This window comes from Gossypium hirsutum, chromosome A11 (genome assembly GCF_007990345.1).
Source record: "Gossypium hirsutum isolate 1008001.06 chromosome A11, Gossypium_hirsutum_v2.1, whole genome shotgun sequence".
Lineage (NCBI taxonomy): Eukaryota > Viridiplantae > Streptophyta > Magnoliopsida > Malvales > Malvaceae > Gossypium > Gossypium hirsutum.
This window is the reverse complement of record NC_053434.1, coordinates 22,275,056-22,293,739: the sequence shown is the minus strand read 5'-3', so window position 1 is coordinate 22,293,739 and position 18,684 is coordinate 22,275,056. Positions and strand designations below refer to the sequence as shown.

Here is an 18,684-nt window from a genome sequence, read left to right as displayed (position 1 = left end):
GTAGCTTTCCAAGGGTGAAGCTAAGAATGGTGATAAAATTAAGTTTTTAGGGTGGACCCACTTATATATTCAAGAACCTTCTTTTCCTTTTTTAATCTGACGTTCTCATCCACCTAGTTTTGTGATATTCTCATCACTGGCTTTTTCTATCAAGTTCAGTCCATCAAATTTATCCTACATGTTAGAGTGCTCGACATGAAATCTAAGAGTCAAGATCAGTTACTCTCACATTACTTATTAACGAATCATTACCGTCTCTTCAAAAGAGATAATTGTGATGTCATGATTATGATATACATGTAATTTTTGATAAATTAATGATTTGTTGGTACTAACATTCAAGTTAAGTGGTGAATTATTGATTCATGGGTCCGTGAATTGCTAAGCAAATCACAAACAATATTCATTTTAACCAATTATTTAATCAATTACTTCATAAAATTTAATGGTTGATGTAAATAGGCTAATTTGTCCGGCCCCAAAAAGAAACCAAAACACAAAAAAATACAATAAATGAAACAGTCTATTAATTAAAAATCCTTTTTACAGTCCAAATCTAAATTTAATACATGACCTTAAACCCAAAATTAAAACTCAAGACCCAAGTCACAAGCCCAATGACTAAACCTAGACCTGATCCAAAAATAGGCCCAATAAGCCCAAATGCCTAAACAAAGAAACCCTAGGGTTTTCTCCTCACATTTGCGCCGCAACTGCAGACGAGCCCCAGCCCTCGCGCCATACGACCGCCTTCAACGCCTCCGTACGCCCTACGTCGAGTGCCACATATCCCCACAGCTGGCTCCATACCTCCGTACCTGCAAACAAACGAGGCAGAACAGCAGCGAATGCAAACAAAAGAGAAATATTGTATTTTTTCTTTTTTCTTTTTTTTCTTCGGCTATAAAGCCGAAATTTTAATCCTTGTAATCGGTTACACAAAAAAACAGACATTTACGCAATCCGCAATAGAGAGAAATCAGAATAGAACTAGAAGGTGATTTTTTTTTCGAACGCCTTGTGCTTCTTCTTTTTTTTCCGCATCTATTTCATCTTCCTTTCATGTTTCATATGTTTTCTGCATAATATAATAAAAAAGGAAGCATACCTTCAAACGAGCCATCGGGGACCATCTCTTCTTCGTCGAAATCGAAGCTTGAGATGGGTTTTCGGGCTAAAAATCTTACCTTTCGAGGTGAGGCTTAGAGTAGGAGAATGAAACGACTCCATGGGGAGCCACCGTCCATCAATTTCAATGGTAGAATGGGGCAGTCGAATGGTCAAATGGGGGGATGGGAAAACCCAAAAATTTGCTGTGTTGAAACTCTAAGAATTGGGTCTGCTGCTTATGGCGAAAAAAAAGGGGAATAGTAAGCTGCCATTCAACGGCTTTAAGTTTCAAATATTAAGCAAAACGGTACCGTGTAAGAAGGGTGGGGGGAGCCTTTTGCGCCAAAAATGGTCTATTTAGGAAACAAGTCCTTCCCCTTGCGCACAGCCTTCAATTTGCGTCCAATTTGCCTACCTTGTGTTTTAAAATTAGCCCTGTAATTTGCGCATGTTTGCGCTTTGGTCCGTATCTCTGCTCTGCGTTTTAGAACTTAGGTTATTTCTAGTTCTAGTCCTTTTACATTGACGCGCATCACACGTTGGCCCTCTTTTGATTATTTTATTTATAAATTAGCCCATTCATTTTAATTGTATTTTAATTGAGTCCATTTGATTTACATGGTCTATCATTTTTTTTATCAACTTAATACTTTCTATACATGTATATACATACTTTTTTTGAATTAACAAGATAATATTAGCTCCTGATTTTATAAAGTCTTTATTTTAAAGTTTTCTTTTATCATATTGTTTTAAAAAAAATTATATATTACTTTGTTTTATTCATATAATATTGTGCATATATAGTTCATGGCAAGACTAGTTTTTTTTTTATATTCTATATATTATTAATTCTACGTTACTTTTACATACATAATTCCTTTTAAACCTACTTGTATATTTGTGGTCGTATTTTTTTAGCCCATCATGTATATAATTTATTCTCAAGAACACATCTTATTATATATATATTTAGAACCTTTCACGTTTTACATAATATTTAAATTGTCTTTCACCATATGTACATGTTTAAGTTCTAGCCATTTTTCCATATTAATTTAAAATTTGTCGTATTCTTCATTTTTAAATTATTTTATTATTAATCTAAGGTTTTCATATATTATTTATTTTAGATATGTACTATTTGTTTTGTGTTGTTACATATTTTTTATTTTAAAACTTGATGTATCCTTAAAATCGTTTTATCATTCTTTTAAAAAAAAAGTTTTCATATATTTTTATATACATATTTATATTTTATCCTCATATTCGATCCTTTTATATATATATATATATGGTGTATATGTCATTTAAATTATTTTTCTTTTTTATATGTATATGGTCATTTTTAACTAGATACTCCTAAAAAAAACATACTTTGTACATATGAGCATATTTTTTTTATATATATTAAAGTTAACTTATTTCTTATATATATTATTAACCCTATATTATTTTATACATATGATTTCTCAAATTTTTTCTTGTATTTCATTATATAGTCCTACGTAATATATCTTCTAAGTAATCATTATTTATATATGTATATTTATTGATACCTACATTTGATCTATATATTATTAAATCCATGTGTTTCATACATATAGTCTTCTTTATATATATATATATATAAGCATGTTCTTAAGTCCATTATACGACTTGTTATAAAATTAATTTAAGCTTGTAGGTATTTCTATGTTTTTACAAATAATTATTTTTAAAAGTCATTTATGTATATATGTTTTATAAATCTATTTAGTGTATTATAACTTGTCATATATCTTTATTATTCTTTCATATTATATACATTATTATCATGTACGTTGTCGATTTTTAAATGCATTTGTGTCTAAAACATTTTACATGCAATTTGATTCAAATTTCCACTCTATAATATCTATTTCTATAATTATATATCCTTACTTTTTATGCAAATTGGTCAACCTATATATTATGTGTTCATTTATTCGTCACTATTTTAAAATTATTTTATACCACATTGGCTTCTAATTGTTATGTTGTTCCTCTTTTTACATCTTGCGTTAATTATTTTATATCATGTTATGCACGTCATTTTGGCACATTTTTATGTATTGTTTTGTGGTGTTGTATTGTTGTAGTATTATTTTCTTTATTGTATTGTATATAAATTATTTCCCATGCATGTTATCATTGCATTATTTATTTGTTTATTATTTTATATTGCCATGTTAATTATTCTCCATGCATGTTGAGATTGAGCTATATTTCCAAGCTAATTGTGCTTAGTTGTAAGTGTTTGTTAGTTGGTCAAATAAATCGTATTGCCTCCACTCTTCTATTTTCGTATTTTATATGTACATATTACCCCATTCATCGTTTTCCTTTTGATTTTCGAAATGTGGTTTTATAAAATCCAAATTTTATGATTAATTTCGTTTCATTTCAAAAAATGCATTAATACGTTTTAAGCTAGTTTATAAGTATTCACTTAAAAATTCTTTAAAACGAAGTCGAGATTCGACATTTGGCAATTCGCGGAATAGTGCCCTAACGTGTTGGGTTACAATTTCGCATTTGCTTAAAATAATCGAATATCCCTTCAAAATTTCACTCATGCCTTTTAAAAATTCTTTAAAATGGAGGCGATGTGCGATATTTGGCAATTCATGGAATCGTGCCCTAACGGGCTGGGTTGCAATTTCTCGTTTGCTTAAAATAATCAAATATCCCTCCAAAATTTCACGCATGTCTTCTAAAAATCATTTAAAACGAAGGCAATATTCGGTGATTGACAATTCGGGAATCATGCCCTATAGTGCTGGGTTGTGATTTCTCGTTTGCTCAAAACAATCGAATATTCCTTTAGGTTTTCACTCATGTTTATTAAAAACCTTTCAAAACAAATGATGTTCGATGTTTGGCGATTTGAGAATTGTGCCATATCGTGCTGGGTTGCGCTTTTTCATTCGCCCTATACAATCGAAGATCCCTTCGAAGTTTCATTCACGTTTTCTAAAAACCCTTTTAAACGAAAGAAGTGTTCGATGTTTGGTAGTTCGGGGAATAGTGCCATATCGTGCTGGGTTACAATCTCCCGTCTGTCCAAAATAACCGAATATCTCTCCGGAATTTCACTCGTATTTTCCCAAAGTGAGGTAATGATCGATGTTTGGGAATTCGAATAATCGTGCCCTACTGTGCTGGGTTTCGATTTTTCGTTGGACTAAATAGTTGAGCATCCCTTCGTGATTTTCAAATTATAAATTTTCGAACGTCGAACAAGAAGATTTTTGACAATCAACTCGGGTTATTCAACTGTTATAAAAAAACCACATTTCAAAAACATTTTTAATTTTAGACATAAGAACAGTATTTAATCGATTTGGTACCAATTTTGGGCGTAGTAAGGGTGCTAATCCTTCCTCATGCGTAACCGACTCCCGAGCCCGTTTTCTAAATTTTTCGTAGACCAGAGTTGTTGTTTTAGTAGATCACAAATGTTTTATTAAAATAACCAAATTCTTAGGTGACCCGATCACACCAAAACAAAAGGATCGGTGGCGACTCCACATTTCTGTTTTTCAAAAGTCGATATTTTCATTAAATTTAAAAATTTTAAATAAAAAGGATGGTTTCGACAGCTTGGCGACTCTACTGGGGACTAGAGAGTCGAGCCATAAAATCGATTTATTTGTTGTGTTTCTGTCAAAAATCGAAAACTTGTTTTGAAAATCATAATTGCATTCATTTGTATGATTGTTATGGTTCAAATCTCGTAGAATAGTACTGCATTTCATTGCATGACCGCTGTAGTCACACCTTCTAAGTGGGGTAAGAAACTACACTTTCGTGAGGTTTTCACCTCCGCATGGGCTAGTGGATTGCTTCCGGGGTACATCCGTACATATGATTTCGTGAGATTTTCATCTCCGCATAGTCATTGGGAAATGTATCCCCCGAACCGAACTCGATCTATATGAGCCTATAATGGGAGAGGATTGAGGAATCTGCTGGTTCAAGTACCTTATCTCTAGAACCGAACCACATATAGTGAACGTTAGGAGTTATCCTTGGGTGGAGCCGCGTCAAGCCTTAGTACTTACCTGTATATGCGTTGTGATTACCGTTTATGTGCTTGCATTTTATCGATATTACCTGATACTAACCTGTGTTTTGTTTTGATTGTCTTTTTGCATGACATTGCATATTAAATGAGGTGTTAATCCGTGTTCAATTACTAAGTTAGAAAGTTTGACATAGAGAATGAATTTCTTAGTAAAGTCGAGGATAATGCGGTCGTTCATGCATGGTCGGAGAAGCTACAATCAGAGAGAGGGGATAGCTTGGCAGAAGGGTATGTATCGAAGCTGCAGGATTTCACTCATGTCAATGTAGTACAGAATGAGTTGCAAGAGTTGAGAGATATTTGGGCTAGTTGGGATGCCTTGATTAAGCAGTTGTTTTACCAAAGCTATGGTGACATACCCTACCTGCTAGACATTAGAGTGGATAAGCATTTGTTCTGAGCCTTGGTGCAGTTTTGGAATTCTGCGTACAAGTGTTTCACTTTTGGAAAAGTGGATTTGGTACCTACCATGGAGGAATACACTACTTTGCTCAAGTGTCCAAAAATTCAAGTCCGAAAGACTTATGCCCGGGTTTTTAGTAGTCAAACTTTTGTGAAGAAACTGATGAACATTTTTGGTATGAGCGAGCCTTGGGTCACTGCTCGGATTTAGCAAAAAGAAGATAGCAAATGTATCCCTTGGGAGAATTTGTGAGATTTGATCTTGACGCATCCAGACGAAAGAAAGAGTATCGACATCTTCGCCTTAAGCATCTACAGATTGGTAATTTTTCCCAAGGCTTTGAGGCACGTGGACGAAGTAGTCATTGATTTATTCGATCGCCTTGAGAAGGGAATCACACTGGTATCGACGATATTGGCAGAAACGTTCAGATCTTTGAGCTCATGTCAGAAGACGGGTGAGGGACGATTCATTGGATGTGCACAATTATTGATGGCATGGTTTCACGGGCACTTTTGGAAGGTAGACAAGGTTTCCTATCGGGTCTTTTCCGAAGGTTATTCCCCGTTAAAAGAAGAGGCAGTTATACAAAGGAGAGAGGATATCTCGGAGGAGAAATGGATGGACATTCTTCAGAACCTCAAGGAGGGAGATATCAAGTGGAGAGCTTATTGGATGGTTCCTGATGAGATCATGTACCGATGTGGTAACTTTGATTGGGTGTCGTTGTTAGGAATTTGGGGAGCTATCGGGTATACTCCACTGCTAGCCTTGAGACAATATAAATCGAGGTAGTTTGTACCCATGACCTATGGACTTGCTCAGAGTGAATTCTCGTTTAAAGATGCTCACTATAAGAAGAGATTTCGGGAGTTATCGGATGCTTGGAAGCAAACTTGTTGGATGAAGAGGTTAGCCGTCGGTTCCATGGTAACGCCCGAGTATAGCGAGTGGTTTAAGAAGAGGATTAATAATAATATTCCTAGGCCAAGCTTAGAGAATGCTCGACCTATCGGGGAACAATTACAAGTTGCCTCATCAGAATTGGAAATTATAAAACAAGACTTCGAGAAGAAGAGTTCAGAGCTTGGGAAGAAGATGCAACTAAGGTTAGACGCTGATGTCTAGAGGTCTGAGGCTGAGAAGTGGAGAAAAAGAAAACTAAGGCCGAAGAGACTCTAGACAGCTTAAAGACTGACTATAAGAAGCTGCGCCTATCCATGAGAACCGCGGGGTTAGGAAAGTCTTCCAAACAATGGCGCCATGAAATTCGAGAAGAAAAGGCCAATACCGACCGGTGGGAAAGGAAATTCTGAGAAGCTCAGGAACGAAACGAAGATTTGGAGAAGAGTCTATCGGAGAGTAGAAATGAGGAGGTGAATTAAGGGCTAGAGTGGCAGAACTCGAGAAGTCTCTGCATCAGTACCGAAACCGTAACACCGCAATAGAGTTGAGGGCAAGCTTGAGCAAGATAAAAGAAATGAAAGGAAGAATAGAAGAGTTAGAGGCATCACTGCAAAACTGTAAGATGCGGACCCAGTTTTTCGAGGCAAACGAGGATCGTTGGAAAGAGCAGCTTCACCATGCGCAAGACCAAGTCAGAAACAGAGATTACCTTATGGGGGAAGCCATAACCTAGATTCGGGAGGTAGCGGACTACTTGCAAACTTTAGCGGTTCAGGCGGACACACTGAGCGTGAAGTATGAGTTGGAGTCGGATCGCGGACAAGAGCTGGCCTTGTTGCTTAGAAAAATTGATGCCTCCTTTGCATTCATGCATTTGCATTACATCATATCATTGTGCATTAAAGGCCATAAGAGTTTTCTATTTAATTAATTAAAAATTATTTCAGTAACCTAGAAACCAACAAAAACCAACCAACCACACACCCCTACGGTACAAGAAAAAAATCACTGGATAAGAGACTCAAGAAATTGAAGCAGATGCAAAAAGATATGCAAGAACAAATGCAGTCCCAGATGCAAGAGCAGCTAGCCAAGATTCAGCGAGAGATGAAAGAGCAAATGATGGAGTCCCAGAGGGAAATGATGAGTCAGTTATCCCAATTGCTGTTGGGAGGAACGGATAAGGGAAAGGGCCCCATGGACAAAATTGAAGAAACTAATGAAGATCCTCAATACCCCCTAGCTTCACTCCGACACATGTACCGATGAAGCCCGAGATTAATCTACTGAAACCATCTATCACGATCATGCCCCAATAAGTTCAGGCTGGAGCTTCAATACCGATGAATTTTCAAACCGGCCGAAGTTTGTCAACAACCCGAACTATCCGCCCGTTCCCGATTTGGACGAAGTTGCCTACGAAGAAAATGCGAGGATAGATTCGCAAAAACAATTGGAAGAATGGTGTAGATGGCTCGAGGAGAAATTCAAAGCCATGGAAAGCGCGAATCATCATCAAGGGATTGATGCCAAAGACCTGAGTCTAGTCCCAGATTTAGTCCTTCCCCCTAAATTCAAAATGCCCGAATTCGAGAAATACAATGGAACAAGTTGCCCTGAAGCCCACATCACTATATTCTGCAGGCGAATGACGAGGTACATTAACAATGACCAACTATTAATCCACTACTTTCAAGATAGTCTGGTCGGGGCGGCGTCTAAATGGTACAACCAATTAAGCCGCTCTAAAATTAATTCGTGGAATGACCTGGATCAGGCCTTTATGAAGCAATACAATCATGTGACAGACATGACCTCTGACAGAATCACTCTCCAGAATATAGAGAAGAAATCGAATGAAAGCTTCAGACAGTACGCACAAAGATGGAGAAAGGTGGCCATACAAGTTCAGCCGCCACTTCTAGAAAAGGAGACGACGATGCTCTTTATAAACATCTTGAAGGCCCGTTTTATCACTCATATGTTGGGAAGCGCCACCAAGAGCTTCTCCGACATAGTGATTACGGGGGAAATGATTGAAAATGCTGTGAGAAGCGATAAGATAGAGTCGGGGGAGAGTGCCAGGAAGTCGGCCCCGAGGAAAAGAGATAATGAAGTGAACAACATGAGCACATTCAACAAGGGGCAATCTAAGTCATTTACCGTAAATCAACCCAAGACGGTGACCACCAATCAACAAAGCTCTGTAAGATAAGAATCTAATGCAAGGGAGAACACAGAAGGGCCACAATTCACCCCTATACCCATGACATATAGGGAGTTGTACCAGAACCTGTTCAACGCTCATGTGGTGTCCTATTTCTACCTGGAGCCACTGTAGCCCCCGTATCCCAAATAGTATGACACAAACGCCCAATGTGAATACCATGCGGGAATTACCGGGCACTCGATCAAAAATTGCATGGCATTCAAGAAAGTAGTCGAGAGACTCATTAAGGTGGGGATCGTGAGATTTGATGACCCAACCACACCCAATGTAGTAGGAAACCCACTCCCCAATCATGCCGACCAAGGAGTGAATGGGATAAGTGAAGGTAGGAACAAGAAGACCAAGTATGAGATGGCAGAAGTCAGGACCCCGTTGAGGCGGGTATGGAAGGAGATGGCCAAGAGAGGACTGATCGTGTTGGATTCGAGGGAAGAAATTGAACAAGAGAGAAACTACTGTGAGTTTCACGACGAGGTGGGGTATAAAATCCAAGATTGCATAGAGTTCAAAGCCTTAGTGCAAAACATGATGAACAATAAGGAAATTAAATTTTATGAAGAAGCCAAAACCCTCATAGAATGAGATATATGCGCATCGGAGGGAGAATCGACGGCACAGAATCGAACATCTAACTATCCAGTGGTAATCATTTCGAGACCCAAAAATAATGAGGCTGGAGTCCAAGTGCCACCGAGGGTCATAATCCAAAGACCTGCAGTCTTCCCCTACAAAGACAGTAAAAAGGTCCCATGGAATTATGAGTGCAGTGTGACGATACCGGGAAAGGAGAGTCCGGTTGACGCTTCAAGAGGGGACCAAGATGGAGGCTCCTATACACGTAGCGAGAGACGTTACGATACAGCAAATGAGGAGGCACAGCCCATAAAAGGAAAAGCCCAGGTGGTCGAGGAAATGAAGGGAAAAGCAACCAAACCTGTTAACGAGCCAGTTAACGAAGAGGAGGCCAAGGAGTTTTTAAAATTCCTAAAGCATAGCGAATACAGTATGGTGGAACAGCTACGTAAACAACCAGCCCGTATCTCGATGCTGGCCTTACTTCTAAGCTCGGAAGTTCATCGCAGTGCGCTAATGAAGGTCTTGAATGAAACGTACGTTGCCAATGATATCTCCGTTAACAAGTTGGACCGCTTGGTTAGCAGCATCAGTTCCGACAACTATATCTTTTTCAATGACGATGAGATACCACCTGGGGGCATGGGGTCGACTCAAGCTTTGCATATCACCACGCGCTGTAAAGGGTATACGCTGCCAGGTGTGCTGATTGACAATGGGTCAGCTTTGAACGTCCTGTCATTGACCACGTTGAATAGGTTACCTATAGACAGCTCTCTCATGAAGGAGTGCCAGAACATCGTGAAAGCATTTGATGGCACAGAGAGGAAGGTGATGGGCAGAATCGATGTACCTCTTCAGATTGGGCCAAACACGTATGAGGTGGATTTCCTCGTAATGAATATCAAGCCCTCATACAATTGCTTGTTGGGGAGGCCCTGGATACATTCAGCTGGGGAAGTGCCTTCCTCATTGCATCAAAAATTGAAGCTAGTATCGAAGGAGAGGTTGATAACGATCAAGGCTGAGGAGGATATCATTGCAACTGTGAGCAATAATGCGCCCTATTTGGAGACAGATGACGAAGCAATCGAATGTTCATTTCGATCTTTGGAATTTGTTAACGTGACCTTCATCACCGAGGGAAGTAAGATTCTGATGCCAAAATTGTCCAAAACCACAAGGATGAGCCTCTAGTTGACGATTGGAAAAGGGGCCCTACCCGGAAGAGGACTTGGGAGACATCTGCAAGGAAGGGTTGAAATGCCAATGCTGAAAGACAAGAGAGACCGCTTCGGCTTAGGATTTAAGCCGGATGTGAAACAAAAGAGGAGGGAGTTAGAAAAGAAGCAAGAAAAAAGGAGAGCACGGTTAACGGGAGAGGAAATCAAGTGGGAACCAATGATATTTCCCCATATATTGAAAATATTTGTGTCCGAGGGAATCATTCATCCCGAGAGAGACATGTCAATGACGGGAGCTATAGAAGAAAGGTTGGAAAGGTTGGACATCAACGTCATGTATGAAGAGGAGACTAGAAGAGAAAATTTATCGGGCATTTGCCGTTACACACCTGGAAGTGTTTTGGACAACTGGACTGCGGAAGAGATTCCTGTAGTTTTTAGAACGGATTCAAAGTAATATCCAAAACACACTTATTGCTCTAGGCCTAGGAGTAATAAGAATCTTTTGTGAAATAGGCCGATGTTTAAAAATGTTATTTCAATAAAATACACGGTTATTATCATTTTTGAGCAAATGTTCTCCCATCCTTTCAATTTCATCTATAACCATACAAATGATTACTTTTGGATTCTTTTATTCTTGAAATATTCTTTCATTCGTCATTCATAATCATACCACGCAAATAAATGTTTCGAATTCTTTTGATTCTTTGTATCTGTCCTCATCCTCATAACATGTCCCCAGATATCAATGATACGAGTGACACTGCTAGTGACTCAGAATTTTCTTTTGAGCGAGATGTGTGTATGGATGATTCCTAGGATTTCGAAGATGACCAAGGCTGTAACCTATCTCCTGATTTGTTGAGAATGGTAGAACAAGACGATAAACAAATCCTACCTCACAAAGAATCAGTTGAAATTGTGAGCTTGAGAGAAGGACAAGAGGTGAAGATTGGAACATGTGTCACTACGGAGATGAAGCGAGCCCTCATTGAATTACTTCAAGAATTCAAATATGTCTTCGCATGGTCATACCAAGATATCCCTAGGTTGTACACTGACATCGTGGTGCACCGACTCCCTATAAAAGAAGAATGTAAGCCAATTCAGCAAAAACTCCGAAGAATGAGGCCTAACGTCTTACTAAAAATAAAAGAAAAGGACCGATAGCAGTTCGACGCTGGATTCTTAAAGGTGGTAAAATACTCAAATTGGGTAGCCAACATCGTCCCTGTCCCTAAGAAAGATAGAAAAGTGCGAATGTGTGTGGACTACAGAGATTTGAACAAGGCCAGTCCGAAGGACAATTTCCCACTACCTCATATCGACACCCTAGTGGACAACACGGCGGGACACTCACTGTTTTCATTCATGGACGGTTTCTCCGGATATAACCAAATCAAGATGCATCCTGAAGACATGGAGAAGACCATATTTGTAACCATGTGAGGCACGTTCTGCTACAAAGTGATGCCGTTTGGACTGAAGAATGCGGGGGCAACTTATCAAAGAGCCATGGTAACCCTGTTCCATGACATGATGCATAAAGAGATTGAGGTTTATGTCGATGATATGATCGCTAAGTCTCGAACAGAGAAGGAGCACATACAAGTCCTGAGAAAATTATTCTTGAGACTGAGGAAATTTCAGCTAAAACTCAACCCGGTAAAATGTACCTTCAGAGCCAAGTCTGGAAAGCTTCTCGAATTCGTGGTCAGTGAAAAAGGGATCAAGATCGATCTAGACAAAGTCAAAGCCATACAAGAGTTATTTCCGCCGCGTACTCAGAAAGAGGTTCGAGGCTTTTTAGGAAAATTAAATTACATCGCTCGGTTTATTTCGCAATTAACCGAGAAATGTGACCCTGTCTTTCGCCTCATCAAGAAACACAACCAAGGTGAATGGGATAAAGAATGCCAAAGGGCTTTTGACAAGGTCAAACAGTACTTATCCAACGCTCCAGTGCTAATGCCACCTAACCCCGATAAGCCATTGATACTGTATCTGGCAGTATTTGAGAATTCTATGAGATGCATACTAGGTCAGCACGATGAGTCGGAAAAGAAGGAAAAAGCTATTTACTATCTTAGTAAAAAGTTCACGGAATGCAAAATAAGGTACTCGCCGATAGAGAAGTTGTGTTGTGCCCTAATTTGGACAACCCGAAGGTTGAGGCAGTATATGTTGTATCACACCACTTGGCTCATCTCAAAATTGGACCCTTTAAAGTATATGATGGAGTCAACAGCTTTGAATAGAAGGATGGCCCGATGGCATATTCTACTTTCCGAATTTGACATAGTCTATGTGAACTAGAAAGCAGTAAAAGGAAGTGCAATAGCAGATTTTTTGGCCAGTAGAGCTTTGGAAGACTTCGAGCCTCTGAACTTCAACTTTCCGAATGAAGACCTAACGTTGTTGCGACCGCTGGAAAAGGTGATCCAGAAAAACTTCATTGGAAACTGAACTTCGATGGGGCGTCAAATGCTGTGGGTAATGGAATTGGGGCAGTCTTGGTGTCCCCAAATAGAGATCGTTATACATTCATCAGTAAATTGGATTTCAATTGCAACATGGCAGAATACGAAGCGTGCATCATGGGAATCTGTGCAGCCATAGAACGCAAGATTAAAATGCTAGAGGTGTGTGGGGATTCTGCGCTAGTGATTTATCAACTCAAGAGAGAATGGGAGACCGGAGACCCCAAGTTGATCGATTATCGAAAACTAGTCTTGGAATTGGTTAAAAAGTTTGAGGACATTACCTTCCACTACCTTCCACGAGACGAAAGTCAGATGACTGATGCTTTGGCTACCTTAGCTTCCATGATCAAGGTGAACAAACAAGAAGATGTCAAACCCATCCGGATGAGCATTTATGAAACTCCAGCCCACTGTTATAATATTGGAGAAGGCGAAGAAAAAGAAGATCACCCTTGGTATCACGATATATTGCAATACGTGAAGAATCGTAAATACCCGGACCAAGCAAGCAAGAATGACAAAAGAACGCTGAGAAGATTGGCCATCGACTACATCTTAGATGGGGAGATCCTATACAAAAGGAGAAAGGATCAAGTGCTATTAAGATGTGTAGACGTTGTAGAAGCTAAGAAAATCTTGAAAGAAGTCCATGAAGACGTCTGTGGGACACACGCTAATGGTTTTACAATGGCCAAGTAAATTATGATATTCGGGTACTATTGGTCCACCATGGAAGGAGACTGTGTCAATTACGCCAAGAGATGCCATAAGTGCCAAATCTACGGAGACAAAATTCATGTGCCTCCTTCACCGCTGCATGTCATAGTTTCCCCATGGCCATTCTCTATGTGGGGCATGGATGTGATTGGACCAATATCCCCGAAAGCTTCCAATGGGCATCAGTTCATCTTTGTGGTTATCGACTACTTCACCAAATGGGTAGAGGCTGCTTCGTATGCTAGTGTTACAAAGTCGGCAGTGAGTAAATTTCTAAAGAAGGAGATCATATATCGGTACGGAATGCCAGAGAGGATCAAATCTGACAATGCATTAAACCTGAACAATAGTACGATAGCAGAAGTCTGCAGTCAATTCAAGATCAGACACCACAACTCGTCGCCATATCGCCCGAAGATGAATGGGGCAGTGGAAGCAGCCAATAAAAACATTAAGAAGATTGTGGGGAAGATGACCAAGACTTACAGAGATTGGCATGAGAAGTTACCGTTTGCCCTATTTGCTTATCGAACATCAGTCATAACCTCAACTGGGGCAACGACTTTCTCTTTAGTCTACGGAATAGAGGCAGTGTTGCCAATCAAAGTCGAGATCTCGTCTCTTCGAGTGTTGTCGGAGTTAAATTTGGATGAAGCAGAATGGATCCAGTCTCGATACGATCAATTGAACTTGATTGAGGAAAAGAGACTAAGAGCTATCCGTCATGGTCAGATGTACCAAAAACGAATTATGCGGGCTTATGACAAAAAGGTTCACCCTAGAGAATTCCATGATGGAGACTTGGTTTTGAAAAAGATCCTTCCCATACAGAAAAATTTTCGAGGAAAATGGATGCCTAATTGGGAGGGGCCTTACGTGGTGAAGAAAGCTTTTTCCGGAGGAGCATTGATTCTAGCCGAGATGGATGGTAGAAACTTGCCAAATCCTGTAAATTCAGATTCAGTCAAGAAGTATTTTACCTAAAGAAGAGGGGGCCAAAGTGAAAACCCACAAAGGGCATTCAAAAAAAAAGAAGAGGCCAAGGTGAAAACCCGCAAAGGGCACTTTGAGACCAAAGGGGTTTTTGAGTTGAAAACGCGAAAACGGGCGGTTCAAATTTTAAATATAGGGCATGTGGTAGTCTTGTCCTCCCGAAATCAGCAAGACAGGAGAACATTACACCTTGGAGCATCAAAAAAATACGAGGGATCTCCTGAACACACATTTGGTTCGAAAGAGCCTTTGAGGAATTAGAATAGTGAAGCTCGTGCTGCGATATCTGGGGGCACCTTTTTCTCATTCTATTTTTCACCTTATCAAGATTCATTATCCTATGTATTCACATCAAATTTTGCTTAATAAAATTCCATTTGTCCATTATGATAATCTCTTTCGAGCATCTTTGTTGAAATCATGATTTTTGGACTTATAATATTCACATAAAAAAAGTTATGCATATTACTCTGGAAAGTTTCTAAATAGTACAAAGACCTGAAACAGGGCCACTAGTCAGGACTAACCAGGTTCAAAGTTGGAAAACATTGAGAAAAGAGTAGTCCAAATTATGACTATTTCTTCAAATTTTCTGTCAGAGATAACGGCTAAGCAAGAAGACGCGATAGAACATCAATGATGGAACCCAGATGAATTATGAGCAATGATACCTTAAGCGTTTAAAAAGGAATCACTCTCATAACATTTCTACATTCATAATCATTCATTTAGTTAGGAGCACTTGATTCATTTCGATCATAGCATTTTAATTACTTGACATAAACACCACGTATAGTCAGGGGCATTGGATTCATTTTGATCATGGCACCCTAATTATTTGGCATACACAGATATAGGAAACCAATTCTACAAATCATGTCTTTAGAAGACGGTGTAACAATATTGGTGAATCCTACAGATCTTGTTTCCCTGAAGTTGCAGTGAAGCAAATCGAAGACGGTGAATCTTAACTTCCTGAAGTTGCAGTAAAGCAGATGGGAGCCACCAACCTAGCTCCCTAAAGTTGTAGTGGAGTAGGTGGAAATTTTAGATCTCGTTTCCCTGAAGTTACAGTGGAGCAGATCGAAGACGGTGAATCTAGGCTTCCTGAGTTTGCAGTGAAGCAGATTTGAGCCATCACCCTAGCTCCCTAAAATTGTAGTGGAGTAGGTTGAAATTTTAGATCTCGTTTCCCTGAAGTTGCAGTGGAGCAGATCGAAGACGGTGAATCTAGGCTTTCTGAGATTGCAGTGAAGCAGATTTGAGCCACCAACCTAGCTCCCTAAAGTTGTAGTGGAGTAGGTTGAAATTTTAGATCTTGATTCCCTGAAGTTGCAGTGGAGCAGATCGAAGACGGTGAATCTAGGCTTCCTGAGTTTGCAGTGAAGCAGATTTGAGCCATCACCCTAGCTCCCTAAAGTGGTAGTGGAGTAAGTTGAAATTTTAGATCTCATTTCCCTAAAGTTACAGTGGAGCAGATCGAAGACGGTGAATCTAGGCTTCCTGAGATTGCAGTGAGGCAGATTTAAGCCACCAACCTAGCTCCCTAAAGTTGTAGTGGAGTAGGTTGAAGATTGTAGATCTTGTTTCCCTGAGATTGCAGTGGAACAGATCAAAGACGGTAAATCTAGGCTTCCTGATGTTGCAGTGAAGCAGGTTTACGCCACCGACCTGGCTCCCTAAAAATTGTAGTGGAGTAGGCTGAAGATTGCAGATCTCGTATCCAGTAGAGCAAATCGAAGAGAACGAGCCTTAACCCCCTAAGTAGTAGGGCAACAGGCCAGAGATTGCAAGATCTTGTCTCTCTGAAGTTGTAGTGGAGCAGATCGAAGTCACAATCCTTATCTCTCTGAAGTTGCAGTAGAGCAGGATAAAAACACATGAACCGGGTCTCCCTAAAGCTGCAGTGGAGCATATCGAAGTTACCTGAAGAAAAGAAGCACCAAAGAAATCATGGTTTCGCAAAACCGGACAAAATTGGCCTTCTTTGAAGTCTTTGCTCTATTCTCATTACACAACAATGAGCAAAGAGGGGCAGTTGTAAATAGGCCGATTTGCTCGGGCCCGAAGAAGAAACCAAAACACAAAAAAATACAATAAATGAAACAGACCATTAATTAAAAGTCCCTTTTACAGTCCAAAACCTAAAATTAATACATGACCCTAAACCCAAAATTAAAACCCAAGACCCAAGTCACAAGCCCAATGACTAAACCTAGACCTGACCCAAAAATAGGCCCAATAAGCCTAAATGCCTAAACAAAGAAACCCTAGGGTTTCCTCCTCACATTTGCGCCTCAACCGCAGACGAGCCTTAGCCCTCGCGCCGTACGACCGCCTTCAACGCCTCCGTACACCCCACGTTGAGTGCCACATATCCCCACAGCTGGCTCCATACCTCCGTACCTGCAAACAAACGAGGCAGAACAGCAGCGAATGCAAACAAAAGAGAAATATTGTATTTTTTATTTTGATTTTCTTTTTTTCTCTGGCTATAAAGCCAAAATTTTAATCCTTATAATCGGTTACACAAAAAAACAGACATTTACGCAATCCGCAATAGAGAGAAATCAGAATAGAACTAGAAGGTGATTTTTTTTTCGAGCGCCTTGTGTTTCTTCTTTTTTTTGCATCTGTTTCATCTTCCTTTCGTGTTTCATATGTTTTCTGCATAAAATAATAAAAAAGGAAGCATACCTTCAAACGAGCCATCGGGGACCATCTCTTCTTCGTCGAAATCAAAGCTTGAGATGGGTTTTCGGGCTAAAAATCTTACCTTTCGAGGTGAGGCTTAGAGTAGGAGAATGAAACGACTCCATGGGGAGCCACCATCCATCAATTTCAATGGTGGAATGGGGCAGTCGAATGATCAAATAGGGGGATGGGAAAACCCCAAAATTTGTTGTGTTGAAACCCTAAGAATTGGGTCTGCTGCTTATGGCGAAAAAAAAGGGGAATAGTAAGCTGCCATTCAATGGCTTTTAGTTTCAAATATTAAGCAAAACAGTACCGTGTAAGAAGGGTGGGGGGAGCCTTTTGCGCCTAAAATGGTCTATTTATGCAACAAGTCCTTCCCCTTGCGCACAGCCTTCAATTTGCGTCCAATTTGCCTACCTTGTGTTTTAAAATTAGCCCTGTAATTTGTGTGTGTATGCGCTTTGGTCCGTGTCTCTGCTCTGCGTTTTAGAACTTGGGTTATTTCCAGTTCTAATCCTTTTACATTGACGCGCATCACACGTTGGCCCTCTTTTGATTATTTTATTTATAAATTAGCCCATTCATTTTAATTGTATTTTAATTGAGTCCATTTGATTTACATGGTCTATAATTTTTTTTATCAACTTAATACTTTCTATACATGTACATACATACTTTTTTTGAATTAACATGATAATATTACCCCCTTTTTTTTATAAAGTCTTTATTTTAAAGTTTTCTTTTATCATATTGTTTTAAAAAAAAATTATATATTACTTCATTTTATTCATATACAAGTAGGTTTAAAAGGAATTATGTATGTAAAGTAACGTAGAATTAATAATATATAGAATATAAAAAAAAACTAGTCTTGCCATGAACTATATATGCACAATATATTTTTATATACATATTTATATTTTATCCTCATATTCAATCCTTTTATATATATATATGGTGTATATGTCATTTAAATTATTTTTCTTTTTTATATGTATATGGTCATTTTTAACTAGATACTCCTAAAAAAAACATACTTTGTACATATGAGCATATTTTTTTTATATATATTAAAATTAACTTATTTCGTATATATATTATTAACCCTATATTATTTTATACATATGATTTCTCAAATTTTTTCTTGTATTTCATTATATAGTCCTACGTAATATATCTTCTAAGTAATCATTATTTATATATGTATATTTATTGATACCTACATTTGATCTATATATTATTAAATCCATGTGTTTCATACATGTAGTCTTCTTTAT

At 38.8% G+C, this 18,684-nt stretch overlaps 1 protein-coding gene and 2 long non-coding RNA genes across 3 annotated transcripts; 1 reads left to right on the top strand and 2 right to left on the bottom strand.

Moving 5' to 3' along the window:
• Positions 1–505: 505 nt before the first annotated feature.
• LOC107912741 (uncharacterized) lies at positions 506–1,646 on the bottom strand. The gene is made up of 2 exons (XR_001688274.2): positions 1,109–1,646; positions 506–818 (listed from the first exon to the last, which is right to left on the bottom strand). It is a non-coding gene; the product is annotated as an uncharacterized lncRNA (long non-coding RNA).
• Positions 1,647–8,949: 7,303 nt separating this feature from the next.
• LOC107911011 (uncharacterized) lies at positions 8,950–10,527 on the top strand. The gene is made up of 2 exons (XM_016838914.1): positions 8,950–9,236; positions 9,414–10,527. The coding sequence occupies exons 1-2, from the start codon at positions 8,950–8,952 to the stop codon at positions 10,525–10,527; spliced, it is 1,401 nt and encodes a 466-aa protein (XP_016694403.1).
• A 4,976-nt stretch (positions 10,528–15,503) lies between these two features.
• Positions 15,504–18,011, bottom strand: LOC121209805 (uncharacterized). The gene is made up of 2 exons (XR_005904930.1): positions 16,999–18,011; positions 15,504–16,636 (listed from the first exon to the last, which is right to left on the bottom strand). It is a non-coding gene; the product is annotated as an uncharacterized lncRNA (long non-coding RNA).
• Between the last annotated feature and the right edge of the window lie 673 nt (positions 18,012–18,684).

What these genes read in the sequence shown, in the direction of transcription:
- LOC107911011 (XM_016838914.1), top strand. Translation starts at nt 8,950, where the DNA reads ATGGCATTCAAGAAAGTAGTCGAGAGACTCATTAAGGTGGGGATCGTG. An exon ending in GAGTTTCACGACGAGGTGGG is followed by an intron (nt 9,237 to 9,413) that starts GTATAAAATCCA and finishes AATCATTTCGAG; the next exon opens with ACCCAAAAATAATGAGGCTG.